This window comes from Mobula birostris, chromosome 2, assembly GCF_030028105.1.
Source record: "Mobula birostris isolate sMobBir1 chromosome 2, sMobBir1.hap1, whole genome shotgun sequence".
NCBI classification, from domain to species: domain Eukaryota; kingdom Metazoa; phylum Chordata; class Chondrichthyes; order Myliobatiformes; family Myliobatidae; genus Mobula; species Mobula birostris.
This window is the reverse complement of record NC_092371.1, coordinates 122112099-122138615: the sequence shown is the minus strand read 5'-3', so window position 1 is coordinate 122138615 and position 26517 is coordinate 122112099. Positions and strand designations below refer to the sequence as shown.

At 42.2% G+C, this 26517-nt stretch overlaps 2 protein-coding genes across 5 annotated transcripts in view; one reads left to right on the top strand and one right to left on the bottom strand.

Moving 5' to 3' along the window:
* The window catches only part of rbks (ribokinase), a 155834-nt gene extending 153431 nt beyond the window's left edge, over positions 1–2403 (bottom strand). Inside the window, exon 1 of one of the 4 annotated variants that reach the window (XM_072247261.1) lies at positions 2345–2403. In XM_072247261.1, the coding sequence (XP_072103362.1) occupies positions 2345–2361 (17 nt within the window). In that variant the 5' untranslated portion in view covers positions 2362–2403. Of the gene's footprint in view, positions 1–1542; positions 1907–2344 lie in introns of those variants that run through there. The other 3 variants (XM_072247278.1, XM_072247270.1, XM_072247252.1) reach the window with 3 other exon arrangements.
* The window catches only part of babam2 (BRISC and BRCA1 A complex member 2), a 226559-nt gene continuing 201953 nt past the window's right edge, over positions 1912–26517 (top strand). The window contains exons 1-3 of the mRNA XM_072247241.1: positions 1912–2053; positions 11993–12182; positions 15452–15528. Of these exons, the coding sequence (XP_072103342.1) occupies positions 12055–12182; positions 15452–15528 (205 nt within the window). The 5' untranslated portion in view covers positions 1912–2053; positions 11993–12054. The remainder of the gene's footprint in view (positions 2054–11992; positions 12183–15451; positions 15529–26517) is intronic.

Genomic DNA, 26517 nt, shown 5'->3' with positions numbered 1-26517 from the left:
GCCATAGAATCCACAGTCAGTTTGTCCTTCCAAAACAACTCAACCTTCATAAACACACGTACTTCTATTTATTTTTGCATTTAACGGGCATCAAGGGAATATGGAGTTATGTAAGAAGATGGCACTAAAGTAAATTATCAGTTATGATCTCAGAGAATTGGAGAAAAATAGGAGGAATCAAATGCTCTTCCTTATGTTCTTATTTGTTTTTCTTCTGGCCCTTCAAGCCAAGCTGCTCAACAATCCCCCCCCCCCACCCAATTTAATCCTAGCCTAATCATAGGTCAACTTATAATGACTTGTTTAATTTACCAACTGTTAGGTCTTGGACTGTGGGAATAAACTTGAGCACCCAGAGGAAACCAACACATTCTAGGGAGAATGTACAACTTCTTACAGGCAGCAGTGGGAGGGAATTGAACCCCGATTGCCTGTACTGTAAAGCCTGCCACCCCTGCACTTACCTCTAAAGTTACACAACACATGCAGAAGGAAAATGCCAAATAGCAAATGAATAAATGGGCAAGATCCAAGAACACATTCTCATAACTACAATTTGAAGTAAAATACTTAAGGACTATTTGAAGCACATGTAATGAATGGAACATACTAAATTGATATTTCACTATTGGAAATATATTGGAGAAAATAAAATACATTAAGATGCATATTTTGGTATGGGAAATGTTCAAGATGATAGCCCCTCAGATTCAATTCCTTTGTACACCAGGGCTGTTGGGCTGAACAATTCATTACTGGTGAATATGGTCACAACAGTGACAATAGGTAACACCCTCCTACCCATAAACTAGTGTATAGCATATCAAAGGAATATAGCCTAAGGAGCAAGTACAAAACTTAAAAGACTCCAATTATACAGATAAAAGGGTGAGGTAGCCTAGACATGCACACAATGTTTACTTTCCCACAAATTCTTCTCGAACTGGGATAGCCTTACTTTAAAGGGACACACACAAAATGCTGGAGGTGGCATCTATGGAAAAGAACAGTTGACGCTTCGACCTTTCTCCAGGAAGGAGGAGTAGGGGCGATGCCAGAATAGAAAGGTGAAGGAGCGGAAAGACACTATTTGAAAGGTGATAGGACACAGATGCTGCCTGACCTGCTGAGTTCCTCCAGCGTTTTGTGTGTGCTGCTCTGAATTTCTAGTATCTGCAGACTTTCTCGTTTGTGGTTGGACTTACTTTACAAGTATTTACGCAGATTAAAAATAAATACTCTCTCTTCAGCAAGTAACCTCTGGGAACATAATCTATTGGCACAACAAGTACAGTGTTATTGCTGCCAAAAGCTAATTTTCATAGCATTTACACTCTGGGCATACATGTCATTCTAATAAACTTAAGCATCAATTATCTTTTGCCAAAAGGATATATATGACTAAATATTTAAACCAGTTTCAACTTATTACACTGAGAAATCTTTCAGCAAAATCAAATATTTAATTCCAGCACCTATAACAATGTGTTTCAATAAACGTACTCACAGAGATATCTCTGAAATATCAATGCGTACACTAACCTGACCAAATCAGTCATACAGGATCCTACAACCACTACATCATACACCGCAGTGGTAGAGAGAGGGTTTACTGGGACTGACATGTTTTGGAAATTCTTCTTTTAAAAGAAGTAGCAAAACACCGTTTTGTTTAGCAACAACAGCGGCAAAGTCCAGGTCCGTGCGAACAGGACCGCTGTAAGACCCCAAACCCAGCTGACTGCATTACTTTGAGAAATATGATGCTTTAAGGCATATCTCCTAGGAGGAGGGAGGAAGAACGAAACGGGAATGGACCGCTTTTCGAAGGGAAAAAAATAGGATTACTGGTCCGCTAGAATCTACAGAAGTTGTCAGGCAATGGTTGGGCCAGCAAGGAGGGTGGAGGGCGTGCGCATGCGCCGCCGGCTCGGCGTGGTGGAGCCGTCGGAAAGAGCACGAGCCGAGTGGGCGGGTGAGTGCGAATTGGCGGCCGAGGCTGGCGTCAATTGACGCCGCAAATTGATGGGATTCGCCGGGAGGCCTCAAGCAGGTATTCGCCTCGTCGGGTGTATGGTGTGCTGTGCTGTGTATCTAGATATATATATAAATGTGTGTGCGCGCAAAACATAAATCATTGCAAACCCTTCCTGCTGTAGGGCCCACTTACAACCCCGTTAAATTGTCTTGGCTAATAATCATTGCTCCATCGTATTCAACCACAGCATTTTTTGTCTTAGATGGCTGCATTTAATTAAAAAGAAGTGGTGTATTCAACGATGGCATTGCATTTAGTCGTAGTTTTGGTCCTGCACGAGTTTAAACAATTCACTTGTTTACAAACCGTGCCATTTCCTGCATGTTAGTCCGGAGGAGGAGGGCGCAGCTATCCTGGGGTGACTTCTCAGTTGTATCAGAAGTGACGCAGGTGCAGAGCTCTGCAGAACATTCAGAGCTGTATTTAGGTTTCAGACTGACGAACACTGAGAAAAGGTCAGAGAGTTCTTCCTCTGTGGCTCTCAGGGTGATTTTTATCATACATATTTTAAAATCCAAACTTGCATACACTTGTGTGATTTTTCCTTAGTATTAAGTTGCATGCAGACCCAATACCTATTAGTATGAATGACTATAACTGTTTGACATGAAAAGCTCAAAAAATCAACTATCCTAATGAAATTAGTAGTCTCGTATAGTTACAGTAATTTCAACAATGTAATCATGGGGCCAAACGACACAGATTTTAATTATTTGGGTTAACTTGGTAGCAGAGATGCAGGCTTGGAACATATTTAGTCTCCTCAGCACTTAACAAATCTCCCTTTTATTCTCATTTTGACATCTCTCTGTAGTTGTACTTTTTATTAGTGCTAACTCTTCTTGAAAAAGAGCTTTTGAGAATCCAGGTACACAATGTCATATAAACTTACTCAACACTTGCCCCATCAAGTGAAATATCCCCCCTTCAAAATCTAGTTTTCAGGCAAAGTTGATGACTAACTTTGTCAGGAAGCATTAAATTTGCATATTTTTAAACATGAGAGATGAGAAGAATTCCACCTTGTGATTTGTAAAAAATTGGCTTTCTACTGTCATGGACTTCTGTTCGTATTGTGGTATACAACAGATGACCTGCAAGACCTGTTTCTTTCTCATTTGTCTGCTTCCCACACCAGGTACCGCAATAACAAGGTTATGACAATTTCTGAAAATCCCCCGGACACACCATCTCCTTAAAATGAACTGCTTTTAGTGTTAATGGGCTGAAGTGTATGAGGATCAGGAGAAGTGCTTTGGGGCTATAGATGGTAGGATAGGGTTTGATTTCTATTTCACTGTTTAGAACATGGTTGATATCGTGGACAGAGCTTACTGAACTGGGCGTTTGAAGAGCAGATCTGATCTGGAAACTGGACCACATTTAACCTGCGTCTACTTATGCATACAGCTATGAAAGAACTTGTACTGATGAACACTGTACTTGCGTCCAGTGCTCTTGGTATCACACTGATGTCCAGGACTGATATGCACAGATCTGTCATTATATAATCATTGGGGTCCAGTACTGGCACGTACAGATCTGTCAGTGTGTAACACGTGACAGTTACCAGTGGGTATGGATGTATCACTGTCTTAACACCATAGTACTTTACTGGTGAGCCTGGGTTGGTCACCCTATAACACTAGAGTGCTGTACGAGTGAGTACATCAGGTGCTATATAACACTGGGGCACTCTACAACTTTTATCTGTAATTTCATACGGTATGTTATCATTTGCAGTCTTAGCAATTCACTCTTCACCCTGTTAGTGACTGACTTGAGATAATCAACTATCTAAGACAAATGTGATATTCCATTTGTAAATCGCTGTTGACCCTTTTCCTTCGGCTCATAGCTTTGCTTTGTTTTCGCAAATAAGTTATACAAATTTCTCAGAACTGGCCTTAAATTTGACAGTGCTGGAGATTATGACAGGGTTCCATTCCTGAGAACTGTTCATAGCCTGAACTGTTTGTAAGTGAACAGAAATGAACAGAAACAACTGTAATGGAAGAACGAGCAGACATGGGGAGAGTGGGCTGGCAGCTGGCCTGACTGACTCAGTCAATGAGCGAGTAAGCCTCCTCAATGTTGAGTGCTCCAAGATCGTAGGATCTTGGTTGCACTGATTGTTGGTGCTCAAGTGTTGGGGAAAGGGATTGGAGAAAGAAGGCACAAGGAAATGTCCCTTTCCCACCCAGTAGACGATGCCTGCAGCCCTGCGGCAGCTGCAAATCCATCCCCATTCATCCCACTGGCCTCCTAAACACTTGTTCATATGTATGGGCTGTCCACAAGTCAGGTGTTCATAACCTGGGAAGGACCGTTATGTATTTTCTTGTTTCTCCACCCTTTTTTAAATAATTAAATGATATTTGCAACTTTCAATCTAAAAGTAAAATATGGATGGAGAGATAAACATAAATGGACTTTCACACCTGTTTCTTTTCATGGATGTTTAGAAGCTTCAGAAGCAAAAGCAGCAAATGCTGGAAACACAGTAGGTCATACAGCATCTGTAGAAAAAGGAACCACATTTCAGGTTGATGACACTTTGTCAGGAGATTTCAGTTTTTGAATTGGCTGCCTTACATACTGCATCTTTCTCATTTGTTCTTTAATTTTTCTCCTTTCAATTTAATTTTATGATTTCTACCTGTGCCATTCCCCTGCCATGAAAACAATGAAGTACAGTTAGGCATTTTCTTACAAATGAGAAAATCTGCAGATGCTGGAAATCTGAGCAACACACACAAAATAATTGGCGGAACTCAGCAGGCCAGGCAGCATCTAGGAAAACATAGTTGATGTTTCAGGCTGAAACCTTTTCTTAAAAATGATATTTGCAACTTTAAATCCAAAAGTAAAATTTAGATGGAGAGATAAACATAACCATCATAAATGGACTTTAACACCTGCTTCTTCTAATGGATAAGTTTAGAAGCTTCAGAAGCTTCCTGCCAAAGGGTTTCTGCCTGAAATGTCAACTGTACTCTTTCCTGGATGCTGCCTGGCCTGCTGAGTTCCTCCAACATTTTGTGCGTTAGGCATTTTCTTTCTATATTTACATCTTCACCTGTCTTTCAGAGTTGGGTATACTCTTTTATCCTTTATCTTCTCAATATACATACTGCAGATTTTATTATGAACATATTATAATGCAAGTTTTAGATATCTTTTTTGTGGATTTTATTTCTTTTATTGTGTTCCCTAATTATTTTTCTCCCCAGAATCAGATTTATTATCACTGACTTGAGCAGTATGTTATGAAATTAGTTTTTTTTTTTGCGGCAGCAGTACAGTACTAAAATTATTAATAGTTGCAAACTTAAATAATGTCGATAAAATGGAATAATGAGATGGTGATCATGGTATTATTGATCAGAAATATAATGGCAAAGGGACTGTTCCAATAATTATTGGTATTGGTTTATTTTTGTCTCATATACCAAGGTAATGTGAGAAGTTTGCATATTGTTCATAATCATACAGATCATACAGTGCATTGAGATACAATAAGACAATAACAATGCACAGTAAAGTGTAAAAGCTACCAAAAAGGTGCATTGCATGTAAACAAAGTGTAAGATCATAGCGAGGTAGATTATGAGGTCAAGAGTCCATCGTATGACTGAGCGTACATCAGTTCAGTCATGAATCTCCTTGAGTTGCTTTTAGGCTTTTTTAAAAAATCTTCTGTCCATCGGAGAGGGAGAAGAAAGAATGTCTGGGGTATAAATGAGTTCTTAGATTATGCCGATTACTTTATTGAGGCAACGAGAAGTAGAGACGCAGTCCATAGAGGGAAGACTAATTACCATGATGCAATGAAATTTGTCCTCAACTCTCTACAGCTAGTGGTCATGTGCGGCGCAGTTGTTGTACGAAGGTGTTATGCATCCAGATAGAATGCTTTCAACTTCAAAATTCAAAGTAAATATATTATCAAAGTACATATACAGTTGCAAGGAAAAGTTTGTGAAGCCTTTGCAATTACCTGCTTTTCTGCATTAGTTACTCATAAAATGTGGTCTGATCTTCATCAAAATCACAATAATAGACAAACACAATCTACCTAAACTAATAACACACAAACAGCTGTACTTCTTGTCAATACTGAGTACACCATTTAATCATTCACAGTCTAGGTTTAAAAAGTATGTGAACCTCTAAGGTATTGCCTTCTACAAAAGCTGTTTGGAGTCAAGTGTTCCAATCAGTGAGTTGAGATCAGGGGTGTGGGTTGTGGAAGTGTCCTGTCCTATTAAAACAAAAGCACACAAAGACAGGTTGCTGACATAGTATGCTCTTCTCAAGAAAGATCTGTTCATGTGCATCATGCCTCAATCAAAACAACATTCAGAAGACCTTAGAAGAATAATTGTAAAGATCCATGAGGCTGGAAAAGACTACAAAAGTATTTCGAAAGACTTGAGTGTTCATCAGTTCAAAGTAAGAGAAATTGTCTACAAATGGAGGAAATTCAGTACTGTTGATACTCTCCTTAGGAGTGGGCATCCTGCAAAGATCACACCAAGAGCACAACGTGAAATGCTGAAGGAGGTGAAAAAGAACCTAAGGGTAACAGCAAAAGACCTGCAGAAATCTGTACAACTTGCTAAAGGCACTTGTTCATGTGTCCACTATAAGAAAAACCCTGAACAAAAATGGTGTTCATGGAAGGACACCACAGATGAAACCACTTCTCACCAAAACAAAACACCGCTGCACGTCTCAAGTTAGCAGAAAACCAGCTGGATGTTTCACAATGCTTCTGGGACAGTGTTCTGTGGACAGATAAGACAAAAGTTGAACTTTTTGGCAGAAATGCACACCGATATGTTTGGAAGAAAAGGGGCATTGCACACCAACACCAAAACCTCATCCCAACTGTGAAGCACGGTGGAAGAAGTATGGTTTGGGGCTGCTTTGCTGCCTTAAGGCCTGGACAGCTTACAATCGTTGAGGGAACAATGAAACGTTTTACATGAGAATGTCAGGGTAGCAGTCCATCACCTGAAGCTTAATAAAAATTGGATGATGCAACAAGACCATGATCCGAAACACAAGAGTAAATCAACAACAGAATGGTTTAAAAAGAAGAAAATTTGTGTTTTGAAATGGCCAAGTTAGAGTCCAGACCTTAACTCAATTAAGATGCAGTGGCATGACTTGAAGAGGAATGTTTATGCAAGGTATCCCAGAAATATTGATGAACTGCAAGAGTTTTGTATGGAGCAATTGTCTAAAATTCCTCATCACTATTGTGCAGCTACAGGAAACGTTTGGTGGATGTTATTTCTGTGAAAGGAGGTTCTACCAGTTTTTGAATACAAGGGTTCATGTACTGTTTCCAGCCCAGACTGTGAATGATTAAACAAAGTGCTCAATAAGGACATGAAAAGTACAATTGTTTGTACGTTGTTAGTTCAGACAGATGGTGTTTGTCTATTATTGTAATTTAGATGAAGATTAGGCCACATTTTATGAGTAATTAATGCAGTAAACCAGGAAATTGCAAAGGGTTCTCAAACTTTTTCTTGCAACTATACATCACCACTTACAAGCCTGAGATTCATTTTCTTGTGGGCATACTCAATAATTCCAATAATGATAATAGAATCAATAAACGAGCGCACCAACAGTGCTGGTAGCCAGTGTGCAAAAGACAACAAGCTGTGCAAATACAAAAAAAAAGAAAAAAACAAAATAATAATAAATAAGCAATAAATTTGAGAACATCAGATGAAGAGTCCTTGGAAATGAGTGAGGCTATAGGTTGTAGGAACAGTCCAATGATGGAGCAAGTGAAGTTATCCCAGTCAATATACTCTCACCACACATCAGTAGAAGCTTATCAAAGTTTTAGATGTCATGCCGAATCTTTGCAACCTTCTAAGAAAGTAGATGCACTGCCATACTTTCTTTGTACAGGTTTCCCCCGCCATCTGAAGGTAGGGCGTTCCTGTGAAACGGTTCATAAGCCAGAATGTCGTAAAGCGAAGAAGCAATTACCATTAATTTATATGGGAAAAATTTGTGAGCGTTCGCAGACCCAAAAATAACCTCCAAATCATGCCAAATAACACCTAAAATCTAAAATAACAGTAACATAGTAAAAGCAGGAATGATATGATGAATACACAGCCTATATAAAGTAGAAATACTTCTCTACAATCATTGCCTGCACTGTTCTTCATAGCGAAAATCTCAAGCAAGCGCTCTCGGCAGAAACACGGCGCAAGTGCCGTCAGCAAAAACACGGCGCAAGCACTCTCCAGTAACCTTTAAGCTATGAAGCTGCCAAATCATACCAAATAACACATAAAAATACACAGCCTGTATAAAGTAGAAATAATGTATGTACAGTGTCATATTACTTAGCGGAATCGGGAAGACAGTGCCAAGCACACTGATGATGGTGTGTTAGGCTGAGTCGTCGGAGGCTGGGGTGGTGCAGTGGTCCCCAACCTCCGGGCAGCGAACCGATACTGATCTGCGAAGCATGCAGGGGTACAGTGGTACCGGGACGCACCCAGCACATCTTTAAGAAAAAAGCTGAAATAAACAAGCTAATTAATTATGTGCCGAGTGGCACCTAATTAATTAGCTTGTTTATTTCAGCTTTCTTTCTTACAGATGTGCTGGGTGTATCCTGGCTACCGCTGCATTTTTCGCAGATTGGTATCTGCGGCCCAGGGGGGTTGGGGTGGTGGGACACTGGGGTGTCATCTTGTCCTCTGTTTCCATCAGGGCAGACAGGTCATCTTCTATGTCTGCCTGCCTCGATGTCGAAGGTCGAGGCTCGTCGTCTGCTGTGGCTGATGTGGAAGGCTTGCTTGACTGCTTGGCCTTACGCATTTTTAGATCATACAGTTCTTTGTAAGGGTTCAAACCATCTTGCAAATATGCCCTAAACTGACGTACCCTTTCAAAATTAAAGTCGTACTTTATCATTGCAGTGCAAATCTCACGCAGTTGCTTCACGTTCAGTTCCTGGACGACTTCACTTTCGGTCTGTTTGCTACTGTATCCGGTTTCGATTGTTATCCTTTCCTCTTCCAATTGTATCAGCTCTTCATCTATCAGCTCTTGGTCATAGGATGCCAAAACCTCTTCAACATCATCTTTGTCAACTTCCACAAGCCAAACTCACTTTGTCCTTGCTTCGTTCACCACGATCGAAACGCTTAATTATGTCTAGTTTTACGCTAAGTGTAACACCCTTACGAGCTCTTTCAGGCTTTTCTGATACCTTAGAACTCATTTTGCTAACAGCTGCTCACAGGCACATGTTTAAGCAATGCTGGTGAGAATGCAGTTCCGAATCCAGGGGAGGAGCGGCTGCTCAGGGCGCGCGCTGCTTTTATCGCACTGCCTTTTTTCGTAACAGTGAAAACACCTTCTGTTAGAGAAAACAGGTAACTAAATACAGCGAGGTTTCGTAAAGCGAACATTGGAAAAGTGAGGGACACCTGTAATTGCACTTACGTGCTGGGTCCTCTGAAATGATTATAATGAGGAATTTAAAGTTGCTGACCCTCTCCACTTCTGATCCCCTGATGAGGACTGGCTCATGGATCTCTATTTCCTCCTCCTGAAGTGAATAATCAGCTCTTTGACCTTGCTGACATTGAGTAAGTGGTTGTTCTTGTGGCACCACTCCATCAGATTTTCAATCTCTATGGTATATTTTGATTCGCCATCACCTTTGATTCGGCCTATGACAGTGGTGTCATCAGCAAACTTAAATATGGCATTGAGGCTGTGCTTAGCCACACAGTCATAAGTGTAAAGTGAGTAGAGCAGAGGGCTAAACACATAGCTTTTTGGTGCACCTGGGCTGATGGAGATGTTATTTGCAATCCACACTGGCTAGGGTCTGCAAGTAAGGAAATCAATGATCCAATTGCACAAAGGAGTATTGAGGCCAAGGTCTTGAAGCTTATTGATTAGTTTTGAGGGTATGATGATATTGAATGCTAGGAGGGTGATAAAGAGCATCCTGACGTATGCATCTTTGCTGTCCAGATGTTCCAACATTGAGTAAAGAGCCAATGAAATGGCATGTTGTGCTGGTAGGCAAATTGGAGTGGGTCCACGTCACTTCTCAGGCAGGAGTTGGTACGTTTCATCACCAATCTCTCAAAGCACTTCATCACTTTGGATCTAAGTGTTACTGGACGATAGTCATTGAGTCAGGTTACAATGTTCTTCTTAGGCACCGGTATAATTAAAGCCTGCCTGAAGCAGGTGGGTTTCTCAGACTGCCAAAGTGAGAGGTTAAAGATCTCAGTGAACACTCTAGCCAGCTGGTCAGCACAGGTTTTTAATTCTTAGCCTGGAATCCCATCTGGACCAGATTTTTTCTGTGGGTTCCCCCTCTGAAGGATGCTCTCACAGCGACCTGAAAGACTTGAATCATAGGATCATCGGGGGCTGTGGGTGTTTGTGAAGTTGCCTCCATGTTTTGACAGTCAAAAGGAGCATGGGAGGCATTGAGCTCATCTGGAAGTGAAGCCCTGTTCTCACCTTTGTTGCTTAAAAATTGGTAAGGGTCGACAGGGATATGCCACATTTCTTTCACCTCCTGAGGAGGTAGAGGTGTTTGTAAGCTTTCTAGATCATGATATCAACGTGGTTGACCAGGACAGGGTACTGGTGATGTTCACATCTACTTATTTGAAGCTCTCAAAGCTTTCAACCTCAACACCACTGATATAGGCAGAACCATCTGCACTGCCACACTTTCTGAAGTCCAACACTAGCTCTTTGTTGACATTGAGAGAAAGGTTGTTGTCACGACACAGTGCTGTCATTGGTGAATTGATAGACAGTACTTGAGCTATGTTTAACCACTCAGTCTTGAATGTAGAGAGTAGTTCAATGAGTCCAACACACATCCTTGAGGTGCAGTTGGAGCTTCAGTATGTTCTTTCAATTTTTGTTACTACCTTTTCGAAAAAATGGCATATACAGTTGTCCATGAGATCTGGATTGCATAAAACTGCATATTATTTGAATCTGTTTAATTATTTAATATGCATAAATACATCCTGTAATTGACTTATTTATTTTTTGTTATATTATCAAGTATTGCATTGTACTGCTGCCGCTAAGTTAACAGGTGATATTAAACCTGATTCTGATCCGTTTTCTCATTTCCCAGCCTCTATCACTATTACCTTTATACATTTATCTCTTAACATCCTAGCCCAATAATCCTATCAAGGGTGCTTAAAAAATATTGTACTACTACTTGCAATATCATCCTCACAAAAAGATATGTGAAATGTCATATTGGAGCTAATTTACCTTAGCAATTATGGTGGCTAAGGAAAACTTCCTATAATTATGGATTCTGAAAGCTGAACTTTTCTGTATATTTCTGAGCATTGCTATCTCTAACAAGAGTAATGAGAAACTATAGTTATCTATGACTCCTGTGGTGTTTGCTGGTCAACTAATATCTCAAGGTAAATAGACATTTAGAACAGAAGTAGAGAGATTTATTTACACTATTTTACAAATTTTTGTCCTTCTGCATCCTGGGGCTATTTCTATTTATTCACTTTGTATATTCAAGATTAAAATCAATTTATTTCAGTACCAAGGATAGGTAGAGAAATAATGATCAGTAAGAAGAATGGATTATCTATAAATGTAACTACAAAGAATATGGTTTGCCATTTTACTCAAAACAATTAGTTCACTGATATTTCCTTAACTGTCATTCACATTAATGTCGGTTGGTATTTCTGTAACCCCAGATTGACATCCATTTACTCTCATAAGGCAGTCAAACAACTGAATAGATGCTGTTCTTTTCACTTGCCATATCAACTTTTTAAAAAATTATCCTAGTTACAATCTGAATATCTATTACCATAATTGTTTTGTTTTCCAGGTACATTTTTCTCTTTTATTAACTATTTTATTTTAATTATTCAGCACTGCAGGATATCCTGTTCATTGGTCTTTGACAGTGTCACTGTGGAAGCACTTGAGTAGAAATGTCACCAGAAGTTGCCTTGAATAGAATTTCTCCTGCACTTCGTCCCTTTATCTCCAATGTGGTTAGAAATGGGAAAATTGGTTTGGATGCTACAAACAATCTTAAAATAACTGACCTTAAATCAGGGTAAGTAATTGATGATTGAATGTTAAAAGTTTATTTTCTAGTCCAGTCTAGTTTATTGTCATTTAACTATATACATGTGTATAACATATATAACAATGTATATAGAAATGAGAAAATGTTTCTTCAAACCAGGGTGTAAAGCACAGTTATACACATAATACACGATTACTTTATGAAGGTAAGGATAAAATCTACAGATGAATCACACATAAATAACCAACGAAAGTGCATTAATATTCAATATTGTAAGGTACAGGACAGATTAACCAGTGACACTTCGAATACAATGTGACCGGGATTTCAGAAGCCGAATGGCCTAAAGGAAGAAACTGTTTCGCATCCTCACCATCCTTGTTTTTATACATCATAGCCTTCTGCCTGATAGTAGAAAGTCAAGGAGGATACTGAATGAAAGTGTGGGATCCTTAATAATACTAAGGGCCCTGTGTATGCTGATGGAGGTGCTGATGGATGTATTCAACATCTCTCTGGAAAAATCTATTGTTCCTTCAATTTTCAAGGTGGTAACCATCATTCCAGTGCCAAAAATGGAGACAGTAACTTGCCTAAATGACAATTGTCTGGTGGCATAAACATCAATCATTATGAAATTCTATGAGCAGCTGATCATGCAGCACATTAATTGCTTTCTCCCGGCTACACTGGACCCAGTTCGCTTATCGCTCAAATCGATCCGCTGATGATGCAATAGATTCTGCCCTCCACTCTGTTGTGTCCCAACTGGAAAATTACGTCTCATATGCCAGATTGCTGTGCACAGACTTCAGTTCAGCATTCAACACCATCATACCCCCAAAACTGGTAGGGAAACTGTCCTCACTGGGTCTCAACATCTCCGTCTGCATTTGGATACTGGACTTCTTAACAGAAGTCCCTCACCTTGTCCCATTATGCTCCTCAAGGCTGTGTGCTCATCTTGCTGCTGTTCACACTGCTGTCACGACTGTGTCACAGGATTCAGCTCAAACCATGTCATGTAGTTAGCAGATGACACAACAGTTGTTGGCCTTATCAAGAATGATGAGGAGACGGAGTATGGAGAAGAAGTGGAGTGGCTGGTGGATTGGGGCGAGAAGACCAACTGAAGCCTGAACGTGATGAAGACAATGGAAATCATTGTGGTCTTCTGTAGGTGCAGACAAACCATTCCCCTCTGTGAATACATGGCTTCTCCGTAGAGCGAGCTAAGTGCAACAACTTCCTGGGAGTTCACATCATGGATGACCTCACCTGGTCCCTTGATATCACCCCTCTGAACAAGAAGGTACAGCAGTGCCTCCACTTCCTAAGAATTGAATTTTACGAGAGCACCATTGAGAGCGCCCTGACAAATTGCATCTCCATCTGTTATGGGAATAGTCGAGCATTGGACCAGAAGTCCCTATAAAGGACTGTGAGAACGGCCAAAAGGATCATAGGGGTCTCCCTACCATCCATTGGAGGGGTGCTTTCCTCGCCGGCATTTTGTTCTGCTTGTCAAGCCAGGCGTAGAAGACATTCAGCCTCCCAGGGTGTGAAGCATCCTGGTCACTGATGCGCTGAGTAGACTTGTAATCTGTAACCCTCTGAATTCCCTGCCACGTGCACCTCGTGTCTCTGGTATCGCAGAAGTGACTGCAGATTCTCTGAGAATGTTCCCATTTTGCCTTCCTGAAGGAGCAGAAAATCACAGTTCTTGCTTCCCTGAGAACTCTTGCATCTTCCGATCTAAAAGCAGCATCGCAATCCCTCAGCCTGGTATAGACCTCTGCAATAAGTTATGGCTTCTGATTTGCCCTCACCCGGATGTGTTTCGTGATGGTAACATCCTCAGTACACTTCTCTATGTAGCTGGTCACAGAATCCACGTGTTCCTCGATGTTAACATGGTTGCCATAGGTAGCAGCCTCCCTGAACATTCTCCAGTTCATATTATCAAAGCACACCCTCAGACCAGGTTTTCTCCACCTTGGGAACTGGTTTGACCAATCTAAAAACAATAATAATTTAGTTTATTATTTTGTGAAGTTTGTTTACAATTTCTATAATCCCAGTGTAATACTTCAACATAAGCCTACATATGAAGTGCTTCTTTCAAATGTGTGTCAAATTTAGGCAGACGCGAAGTAAAGAAGTAGACTTATGGTTTCGGCTTATTTTTTGTGCAAGTTTTCGCATGTTATGTGGTGTTTAGTGGAAAATTGAATTGTCTCTTTTTTTGTATAACTATTATTTCTAGTTTCATGGTTGTGAACTTTTCCACAATTTTATAATATTTTTCCCTTCGTACAAAGGAGAAGTATTTTGGCATACTTACATTGAAAAGGAATGATAATATTGTTAAATATGCAACGTGCATGTTCAATATAAGTTATTTGCTTCAGTACCACTTGATAAAATCTTTGTATTTGCAAAGTCAAGCTGATCTGATGGTTGAAAATAATGATAAAAGAGCTCAGTACAGAAAGTTGTTGATAGTAAACAGCGTGGCTTTACATGTGTAAATTCTTAAAGTCCTCTTTCCTTTACAATCTCATCATCTTTTCCTTTGTCAACTCCAGCATGCAGTGGTTTCTGTCTTTCCTGTTTATGTTGCATGAAAGTTTGTGACACCTCTGCTGATTGCAATCAGATGCCAGTTGCCTTTCTTTTAAAATTAAACAAATGAATTTGAATTATTTTTTATATATGTCTTTGCTTGTCTTGTTTAGGAGCGCTGATGTTTCTGAGTCAGAGGTTTACTTGTTTTAATATTAGAGAATTTAACTTGGAGTTCCAGAGTTGGTTAATTTAACTGTTTGAAGGAGCATCCCATTTTCAAAAAAACCATATTTAAGGTGCTGTGGTTGATCAATGATTCTACAAAGAGCATGAGTTTCTTGAGTACACTGGCTGAAGAAGCGAGGATTCACTTCTATTTTCATTGTGGCACTCTGCTGAGTGCAGAATAGTTGCAGTGTTGTCTGTAATTTTAAGAAAAAAAAACAGGAAACTTAAAAATAATTAATTGTCAATGTTGTGCTGCAATATATTTTTGGAATATTTTGTGAAATTGAATACAATTTTAGCCTATTTTTAAATATAAGTTCAAATAAATAATTGATAAATTTTCCAGTTTTCAACTTTGGTTTTGTACTAAATGACTTGGATTTTGTCTGAAGCAAGCTCTGTTGTTGCAATTCAAGTAGTTTTCCTGATTGTTGTTACATGTGTAACAGGAATTGTTTTCTATTTTTATTTTGAAATCAGTCTTTGGTCCTTCCTTTCAGATGCACATCATTAACACCTGGACCCTGTTGTGACCGGTTTAAGCTACACATTCCATATGCTGGAGAGACGCTAAAATGTGAGAACTATTTTATATTAAGAAATTCCAATAGGCTAAAAAGAAAATCTACATATAAAACTTTAAGAACATGCTGTAGAACTTTTATGTAACTGGTACTATTCACGACTTGTCCCAAAATTACTATTGTGACTTTTTAAACCAACATTTTGCATTTCCATAGAAAGAAGCAGCTTAAGATAATTTAGGAAATTAATGCGGAAGCTACAAAATGTTACTGAAAGCTTGATTGGAATTGTGGGCTTTTAAAAAAATGAACTATGAATGCCAAAGCAAATGATCAAACGAGGAATCTAGCTTGATTACGCCGCAGTGAATGGGGGTGAAGCAAGGGATAGGTGAAGTCTAAAGGACAAAGGATGGAATCTAAAGCCAAAAGAGGTTTTTGAGGTATTCATTAGGAAGTCCGTGGAATCTAGAGAAATTGCCAAGGATAAGATGAATAATGCAAAATGTGGAAAATGGAGTTTGAATAAATTCAACATGTGAAAACAGGACTCTGGGCAAGAGTTCTGTAGTGAGGAAGTTGAGTTAAATGGTCATGAAAGCTCTGGTTATTAATACCTGTGATAGTGAGGTCAATAAATCTTCATCATGATGTCATTGCACTTGTACTTTATACCTCTATAAATTAAGTTCAAGAGCTAGTATGCGATTTGAATCATGTTTTGAAAGTCCTGCACTTTCACTGACCACTTGTATATACTTTATTCTTGTTTGCCCTTTTGTTGATTAAAAAGCTTCTTCTCACTCATGCTACCAAATGTAACATTTCAAGTTTCTTAGCTTAATTTTATCTGCCACCAATTTGCTATGCTTCCAATCTATCTTGATAGTTCACAATTCTCTGTGCATCCACATCGTATCATCTACAAACGTAGAAATTGTTTTATACACTGAAATTCTTGCTATTAGTATTTAAATAGTGTTACTGGGATTGGCCTTGGGAAATTGTGCTGCAAGCTTCCTTCTAGAGCAACTTTTCCCTACTATTTTGATATCCAGGCTGTTACAGCCCATTTTTTTACATGCCCTTCAATTCTGCTGAGTTCTGCTCGGTCAAAACAGGACAAATTCGGCCCATCTAATTAACGTGGAGCAGTACAGGACAGGACCAGGCCCTTCAGCCCACTATGTCTGCACTGGCTTTGAGTTCAAGCTAAGTAATCCTATTAGTCTAAACATGGTCCATTTCCTTGTACTCCCAGCCAGTTGATGTTTATGAGAAAATAGCACTTAAACCTTGATATCATATCTGCTCCTACCACCTCCCATGGCAACATGTTCTAAGTACCTGATATATAAAAATATAACTTCCCTCACACCTCTCCTTTAAGCATTCCCCTCTCATTTTAAACCCATGCCTTCTAATATTTGACATCTTCACCCTGGGGGAAAAGGACTTCGATGATCTACCATATCTGTACTTCTCTTCAATTTAAATGCTCCTGTTAAGTTGTCCCTTAAAGCCTGTGGCACCTGGTGTTCCCAGACGGTTTCGTATCTAAGTACAAACCAGGCCTGGGCCTGTTTAGTTTCCAAGATCAGATAAGATCCAGCAAATATAGACTGAGGTCATTTGGCCAATTGGTCTCGTCTCAATCATCAGGAAACTGAAGGAAGGTGTTGTTGATGATTCCCGGTTGGGATTCACAAGCACTCTTCTGCTTCAGACAAACAAAGACCAAAGAGCTGAATTCAAGACACAAGATGGGCAGCACTGCAGCATAGCAATTTGTGTAACTGTTGCAGTGGCAGCAACCTGGGTTCATTTCCACCACTGTTGGGAGGAATTTATGCACTTGCTTGTGAGTGTGTCAGTTTCCTCCTGGGTGCTCCAGTTTTCTCCCACATTTGAAAGGCATGCAGGGATTGGTAGGTTAATTGGGCAGAGTGTCTGCCCTTGTCATGAAGACAATATTTGACAGCTGTGTCATAAAGGAACTACAGTAAGCAGCAAAGACTACAATGTTTGGAGTTATTTTTGGCACAGAGGAAACTCCTTGTGGTTGTTGGTGATCAATCACCTAGCCCCAAAACATCACTGTAGGAGCCCTCAGATCCTTGGTTTAGCCCATCTTCAGCTTCTTCATGAATCACCCATCTGCTACCATATTGTCAGAAGTGAGGATGATTACACAATCTTGAATTTCATTTCTAACTCGGAATGAAATAGTCCATGTCTACATGCAGCGTCCACACAACATTCAGGATGTCCTGGTAGCAGCAGAGATACAGAGGAGCAGATTGGGAGGCAGATTTTGGAAAGGTGCAAAAATAACAGGGTTGTTATCATGGGTGACTTTAACTTCCCTAATATTGATTGGCACCTAATTAGTTCCAAGGGGCAGAATTTGTTAAGTGTGTCCAGGATGGATTCCTGTCACAGTATATGGACAGGCCAACCAGGGGGAATGCAGTACTAGATCTAGTACTAGGTAATGAACCGGGTCAGGTCACAGATCTCTCAGTGGGTGAGCATCTGGGGGATAGTGACCACCGCTCCCTGGCCTTTATAATTATCATGGAAAAGGATAGAATCAAAGAGGACAGGAAAATTTTTAATTGGGGAAAGGCAAATTATGAGGCTACAAGGCTAGAACTTGCGGGTGTGAATTGGGATGATGTTTTTGCAGGGAAATGTACTATGGACATGTGGTCGATGTTTAGAGATCACTTGCGGGATGTAAGGGATAAATTTGTCCTGGTGAGGAAGATAAAGAATGGTAGGGTGAAGGAACCATGGGTGACAAGTGAGGTGGAAAATCTAGTCAGGAGGAAGAAGGCAGCATACATGAGGTTTAGGAAGCAAGGATCAGATGGGTCTATTGAGGAATATAGGGAAGCAAGAAAGGAGCTTAAGAAGGGGCTGAGAAGAGCAAGAAGGGGGCATGAGAAGGCCTTGGCGAGTAGGGTAAAGGAAAACCCCAAGGCATTCTTCAATTATGTGAAGAAAACAAGGATGACAGGAGTGAAGGTAGGACCGATTAGAGATAAAGGTGGGAAGACGTGCCTGGAGGCTGTGGAAGTGAGCGAGGTCCTCAATGAATACTTCTCTTCGGTATTCACCAATGAGAGGGAACTTGATGATGGTGAGGACAATGTGAGTGAGGTTGATGTTCTGGAGCATGCTGATATTAACGGAGAGGAGGTGTTGGAGTAGTTAAAATACATTAGGACAGATAAGTCCCCGGAGCCTGATGGAATATTCCCCAGGCTGCTCCACGAGGCGAGAGAAGAGATTGCTGAGCCTCTGGCTAGGATCTTTATGTCCTCGTTGTCCACGGGAATGGTACCGGAGGACTGGAGGGAGGCGAATGTTGTTCCCTTGTTCAAAAAAGGTAGTAGGGATAGTCCGGGTAATTATAGACCAGTGAGCTTTACGTCTGTGGTGGGAAAGCTGTTGGAAAAGATTCTTAGAGATAGGATCTATAGACATTTAGAGAGTCATAGTCTGATCAGGGACAGTCAGCATGGCTTTGTGAAGGGCAGATCCTGTCTAACAAGCCTGATAGAGTTCTTTGAGGAGGTGACCAGGCATATAGATGAGGGTAGTGCAGTGGATGTGATCTATATGGATTTTAGTAAGGCATTTGACAAGGTTCCACACGGTAGGGTTATTCAGAGAGTTAGAAGGCATGGGATCCAGGGAAGTTTGGCCAGGTGGATTCAGAATTGGCTTGCATGCAGAAGGCAGAGGGTGGTGGTGGAGGGAGTACATTCAGATTGGAGGATTGTGACTAGCGGTGTCCCACAAGGATTTGTTCTGAGACCTCTACTTTTCGTGATTTTTATTAACGACCTGGATGTGGGGGTAGAAGGGTGGATTGGCAAGTTTGCAGATGACACAAAGGTTGGTGGTGTTGTAGATAGTGTAGAGGATTGTCAAAGATTGCAGAAAGACATTGATAGGATGCAGAAGTGGGCTGAGAAGTGGCAGATGGAGTTCAACCCGGAGAAGTGTGAGGTGGTACACTTTGGAAGGACAAACTCCAAGGCAGAGTACAAAGTAAATGGCAGGATACTTGGTAGTGTGGAGGAGCAGAGGGATCTCGGGGTACATGTCCACAGATCCCTGAAAGTTGCCTCACAGGTGGATAGGGTAGCTAAGAAAGCTTATGGGGTGTTAGCTTTCATAAGTCGAGGGATGGAGTTTAAGAGTCGCGATGTAATGGTGCAGCTCTATAAAACTCTGGTTAGGCCACACTTGGAGTATTGTGTCCAGTTCTGGTCACCTCACTATAGGAAGGATGTGGAATCATTGGAAAGGGTACAGAGGAGATTTACCAGGATGCTGCCTGGTTTAGAAAGTATGCATTATGATCAGAGATTAAGGGAGCTAGGGCTTTACTCTTTGGAGAGAAGGAGGATGAGAGGAGACATGATAGAGGTGTACAAGATAATAAGAGGAATAGATAGAGTGGACAGCCAGCGCCTCTTCCCCAGGGCACCACTGCTCAATACAAGAGGACATGGCTTTAAGGTAAGGGGTGGGAAGTTCAAAGGGGATATTAGAGGAAGGTTTTTTACTCAGAGAGTGGTTGGTGCGTGGAGTGCACTGCCTGAGTCAGTGATGGAGACAGATACACTAGTGAAGTTTAAGAGACTACTAGACAGGTATATGGAGGAATCTAAGGTGGGGGCTTATATGGGAGGCAGGGTTTGAGGGTCGGCACAACATTGTGGGCTGAAGGGCCTGTACTGTGCTGTACTATTCTATGTTCTATTAAGATTCTGTAACCGATAAATAGCATGTAACATACTTGTGTCATGAATGTAATCAGTAATGATCTCTAAACAATACGACAGTAACCTTGACTCCTGCCGATGTCGAGTCCAATCAGATCCTAAAGATGTGGGAGAGACCACCATTGGTCAAAGCTAAACTAGTCAGATGTACAGAAGCAGGTCAGAGGCCAAGTATCCTGCAGAGAGTTACTAACTCTAATAGCTGAAAACCATAATCTGTAGATAACCAATTATCCACAGGGTACAGATCAGGACTATGATGAAATGTTGTTTACTTCCCTGAATAAGTGTAGCTCCAACTTACAAAACCCAATATCAAGCTACCCACTTAATTTATGCCCCATCCACTACTGAAAATATTTATTCCCTCCAACAACCACGTGCAATAGTTACAGTTGTGCTATTGACTGAGTACACTGCAAAATTTGCCAGGACTGCTGTAACAGCACCTTGAAAACCTTCGCCCTTTCCAACCAAAAAGAACATGAGCAAAAGGTCCCTTCTGAATCACACTCCATCCTTATTAGGGAACATATTACCATCCTTTTATTATAACAGGTCCAAAATCCTTGAATTGTCTTTACCGAACCGTGTTCTGTGTGTCATCTTCTCAAAGTCATTTATAGATGGGCAGTGAATACTGGCCTGTCAAATGACGTATGTTTCCTGAAGATCAAATAAAATATGCTGTCCGCAGCTTCATAACTAGTTATGCAAATAACATTTTTTCTGCCTTCCTATCTGGACATTGCATTTTCTATAAATATTATACATTTTCTTCTTTGGAAGTCATAAATAGTTAAAATCTTTCATTGGAACCCACAAAAGCTGTAAATTTTCTGTTTTTGATCCTGAGAGTTTCCACTCCATGATCTATGATTTTTGAAGAAGTCCTCAGCATGTTTTACATTGACTGGCTCAAATATGCTTTGGTGTTCTACTATAAAGATTAAAGGTTCGTCCATTGTCATCAATGAAGACCTCAACACCATTAGTACTTTTTACGAGGTTGAGTTGCTAGCTCAACACTCAACCCCGCATGGATGGAAAGCGTGCCCGGGAGCGTCCCAATTGGATTCGAACTCGGGAACCTTCGCTCCTGGAGTCCACGCTGATGTCACTGCGCCGCCAGCCGGCTTGATGGTGCCGAGACTAACACTTGATTTGGATTTAAGTGAGAGAGAGTTGTGCAGCGCCAGCCTCACTCACTCTTCCCAATTCCTGTCTGGATCCAGTGGCAAAACAAGAGTTGAGATGGCTGGAGATGGGACTAGCACAGTGGATGACCAGGGCATCTTCTGTGTCTTGTCATGCTCTACATGTTCCACGACGCTTGCAGAGACTGCCTTCTTGACCATTGGACTTTCCGTTGGTCTCGTGCGCTCAATCCGCCAGAGTCTGTCTTCAGATGCTGGGACAGACAACTCCCTATCTCACCGAGGGTTTGAGACCTGTCGGCTACCCTCACCTGGTTTAGCCGACTTGTCGAAGCTGTTGCCCGGGATGTGGCCACTGTCGCATGCAAACGGCTATGGGGAGCCACAGGTGAGAGCTGAGTTCCAGGTGGGGACCAAAGGTGGACAAGCCGCCCTGAAAAGGATGCGACATGTTCCCCCACCAGAGGTGCTACCCCTCCCTGACACCCCATATACCCCATATAAAGATAAAGCATAGCTGAAGCTAGGTTGGCTACTGGACAAATATCTTGAAGATGGAAAAGCTAGTTAGGTAGATGAAATAGGTTTTCACAAATGTAGACCGCTGCTTGTAAGTATTACTGCTTTTGGCCTTTTTAACAAGAGTGATATTTTTCCTAATTTTCTTTTGCTATTTTACAATATACTAAATGCAACATTCCTTGAGCCATTAAATGAGTAGAACGCCTTGTTTTTGTTTAAAGAAACACTTTTCTTTTGACTTTTCTTTCAACCTTCTCTAGTGGATGGCTTAATGACACAAGAGGTAGTCTACTGTCTCACACTGAACAGAATGGATGTGGAGAGGATGCTTTCATTAGTTGGAGATTAATGGAGCATCCATTAGTCTCAGATCCAAGGGCACAGCCTCAAAATAAAGGGATGTCCCTTTAAAATGGAAATGAGAAGGAATTTCTTCAGGTAGAGAGTGATAAATCAGTGGAATTCATGACAGAGAGCAGTGTAGGCTAAGTTATTTGGTTTATTTAAGGCAGAGATTGATAGGTTCACGATTGGTAAAAGAGTTGAGAGTTGTAAGGAGAAAACAAAAGAATGGGTTATACTTTATACTGTACTTTATTGTCGCCAAACAATTTGTACTAGAACGTACAATCATCACAGCAAAATTTGATTCTGTGCTTCACACTCCCTGGATTACAAATATTAAATATTATAAATATTAAAATAGTTAAAATTAGTAAATATTAAAAATTTAAATTATAAATCATAAATAGAAAATAGAAATGGGAAGTAAGGTAGTGCAAAAAAACCGAGAGGCAGGTCCGAATATTTGGAGGGTACGGCCCAGATCCGGGTCAGGATCCGTTCAGCAGTCTTATCACAGTTGGAAAGAAGCTGTTCCCAAATCTGGCCGTACGAGTCTTCAAGCTCCTGAACCTTCTCCCGGAGGGAAGAGGGATGAAAAGTGTGTTGGTTGGGTGGGTCGTGTCCTTGATTATCCTGGCAGCACTGCTCTGACAGCGTGCGGTCTAAAGTGAGTCCATGGACGGAAGATTGGTTTGTGTGATGTGCTGCGCCGTGTTCACGATCTTCTGCAGCTTCTTTCGGTCTTGGACAGGACAACTTCCATACCAGGTTGTGATGCACCCTAGAAGAATGCTTTCTACGGTGCATCTATAAAAGTTAGTGAGGGTTTTAGGGGACAGGCCAAATTTCTTTAGTTTTCTCAGGAAGTAAAGGCGCTGGTGGGCCTTCTTGGCAGTGAACTCTGCTTGGTTGGACCAAGTCAGGTCATTTGTGATATTGCCCCCGAAGAACTTAAAGCTTTTGACCTGTTCCACTTGCGCACCACCGATGTAAATTGGGTTGTGCGGTCCGCTGCTTCTTCTGAAGTCAACAACTAATTCCTTCGTCTGGCTGATGTTGAGGGATAGGTTATTGTCTTTGCACCATGCCACCAGGTTCTTAACTTCCTCTCTGTACTCAAACTCATCATTACCCGAGATACGGCCTACAGTTGTTGTGTCATCAGCAAACTTATATATTGAGTTTGATGGAAACTTGGCTACACAATCGTGGGTGTACAGTGAGTACAGCAGGGGGTTGAGTACACAGCCTTGTGGGGCACCGGTGCTCAGAGTGATTGTAGAGGAGAGCTTGTCCCCTATTTTTACAGCCTGAGTCCTGTCTGTGAGGAAGTTGAAGATCCAGCTGCGGATCTGAGTGCTAAGGCCCAGGTTCCGGAGCTTAGGAATCAGTTTATTTGGAAGGATGGTATTAAAGGCAGAGCTGTAGTCAATGAAAAGGAACCTTACGTATGCGTCTTTATTCTCCAGGTGTTCTAAGGAGGAATGTAGGGCCAGAGAGATGGCATCTGCCATTAACCTGTTGCTCTGGTAGGCGAATTGTAAAGCGTCGAGGTTGACTGGTAGGCTGTGGTTGATGTGTGCCATAACCAATCGCTCAAAGCACTTCATAGCAATTGATGTTAGAGCCACAGGTCGATGGTTATTCAGGCATGCCATTTTGCTCTTCTTTGGCATTGGGATTATCGTTGCCTTCTTAAAACACGAGGGGGTCTTAGACTGAAGCAAGGAGCAGTTGAAGATGTCAGCAAACACTCCAGCTAGCTCGCTTGCACAGGCTCGGAAAACCCGTCCCGGGACGCCATCTGGGCTTGGCGCCTTCCTTGGATTTATCTTCAGCAATGCCCTTCTAACGTCCTCCTCGGTGACGATGAATCTCGATGCCACCAGGTCCGGTTTATCTGGAGGGAGCGGGACGCTCCTCTTCTGTTCGAATCTTGCGTAGAATATGTTAGTTCGTCAGGAAGAGAAAGGCCACAGTTACTGATATTCCCAGCCTTTTCTTTGCGCCCAGTGATCTCATTTAGACCCTGCCATATTCTACTGGCATCCTTTTGGTTAGCCTGGGCTTCCAACTTGGCTCGATATTGCTTCTTGGCGCCCTTAATGGCTTTCCGGAGTTCATGCCTGGTTTCCGTGTAGCGACTGGTATCCTGGACCTAAAAGCCGCAGCTCTAGCCTTTAAAAGGGATTTGACCTCATAATTCACCCAAGGTTTCCGGTTAGGGAATACCCGGATCGTCTTGTGAGACACACAGTCGTCCGTGCATTTCCAAATAAAGTCCGTGACTGCTGAGGCATACTCATGGAGGTTAGCTGCCGAGTCCTTGAATACTAACCAGTCCACCGATTCAAAGCAGTCACAGAGGACCTCATCCGTTTCCTCCGTCCAATGCGACACTACTTTTGACACCGTGACCTTCCGCTTCAGTTTCTGTTTGTAAGCCGAGAGTAGGAGTACGGCCTGATGGTCCGATTTTCCGAAATGAGGTCGTGGGATGGAACGGTAGGCATCCTTGACTGCTGTGTAGCGGTGGTCAAGTATATTCAGGCTTATAGTGGGGCAGGAGATATGTTGGTATAACTTTGGCAGCGCCTTTCTGAGGTTGGCCTGGTTAAAGTCCCCGACTGTGATGAGCAAAGCCTCCAGATACCTGGTCTGAAGTTCACTGATGTTGGCATACAGTATGTTCAGAGCACACTCCACGTCCGCCTCAGGGGGGGATGTAGACCGCTGTCAGTATGACTGAGGTGAATTCCCGTGGCAGATAGTAGGGACGACACTTCACCGACAGGTGTTCCAGGTCCGGGCTGCAGGAACTTGTCAGTGCCACTGTGTCCGAGCACCACCCAGTGCTGATCAGTAGGCAGACACCACCTCCCCTCGTCTTGCCCGAAGACGCCGTGCGGTCTATCCGATGGATCGAAAATCCCTCCGGTCGGATGGCACAGTCGGGGGTGGCAGGGAAGAGCCAGGTCTTGGTGAAACGGAATACCCGAATACACCTCCCTGCAGTAGGCGAGTCTCCCTTTAAGATCATCCACCTCGATGTCTATGGCTTGCACATTAGCTAATAGGATGGTGGGCATAAGGACCCTGAAGCCCCTCAGCTTCAATCTGACCAACAGCCCAGCTCTTTTCCCATGCTTCCTCGGTAAATAGTGCATCTTTCCAGGTTTCCATCGATGCAGTGTGCTGTTGTCAGCTCTTTGATGTTGGTGGACGCTGCCCGTGGGAATCGATTGCCCGGTCGCGTCGTCGGACACTCCAGGTCGGGCCGAGTAACGGGGGAGGCTCCGCTGCCGCTTCCAGCTGCCGGAGGCTCGGGCTGTCGATTGGGTCGGTACCCGAAGCCGACACTTAATCTCGGATGGCCAGGCTCCTTCCTTAAGCCGAGTCACGGTTGCAGAGGCCTCCGCTCCAACCGAGCCTCGGGCTCGATTTCCGAGGTCAGCGGCAGAGGCCTCACTTCCCGCAACTGTGGATGGCCACCAACGGGGCTTTACAGTGGTCGCTCCGGGGAAGCGACTGGGGCACCTTGAGATCTCTGCCGTCACTTCTGTGTGGTGGTCTGCTCTGGAGAGGTGCTGGTTGGAAGGGGCCGTGTCTCCAGGCGCTCCGGCACGGTAGTAGACCATGGGTCTCCAGGAACGTGGTGCGCCTCGTTGGTCGGGTCCGGGTGCGGTCTGGAGTTTAAGAAGCAGTTCCGGCGTGGTGGTCTCCAGCTGGGTCAGTAGCTTCACCAGGGTGTTGTTGATCTTTATCTTGCTAAATTTGAGGTTTAGAAGGGTTTCTCGGGTATAGGATGGTGGAGAGGGCAGTTTGCTCGGGAGAGCACGCGCAAAGTCGCCAGTTACCAGCGCCATCTTTTTAAAAAAAGGGTTAAAAAGAAGTCAGCCATAATCAAATGGCAGAGAGTCTCAGTGGGCTGAATGGCCTAATTCTGCTCTTATATCCAATGGTCTTAGACCAGTTACCCAGATTTGATTCTGATTTCTGCTGTTTCTGTGGAGGTTGCATGTTCTCCCTGTCCCCCAGTTCACCTGCTGTCCCCAACGTGCTAAAGATGTGTTGTTTGATAGTTGAATTGTCCTTGGCATAGATAGAAAGCAGATGAATCAGGGTAAAGGGAGTTATTCTGAGAAATAAAATAGGATTAGTGTCATTGCATGCCTGACAATTGGCAGGGATGTGGAGGATTGTAGGGTTTGTTTCA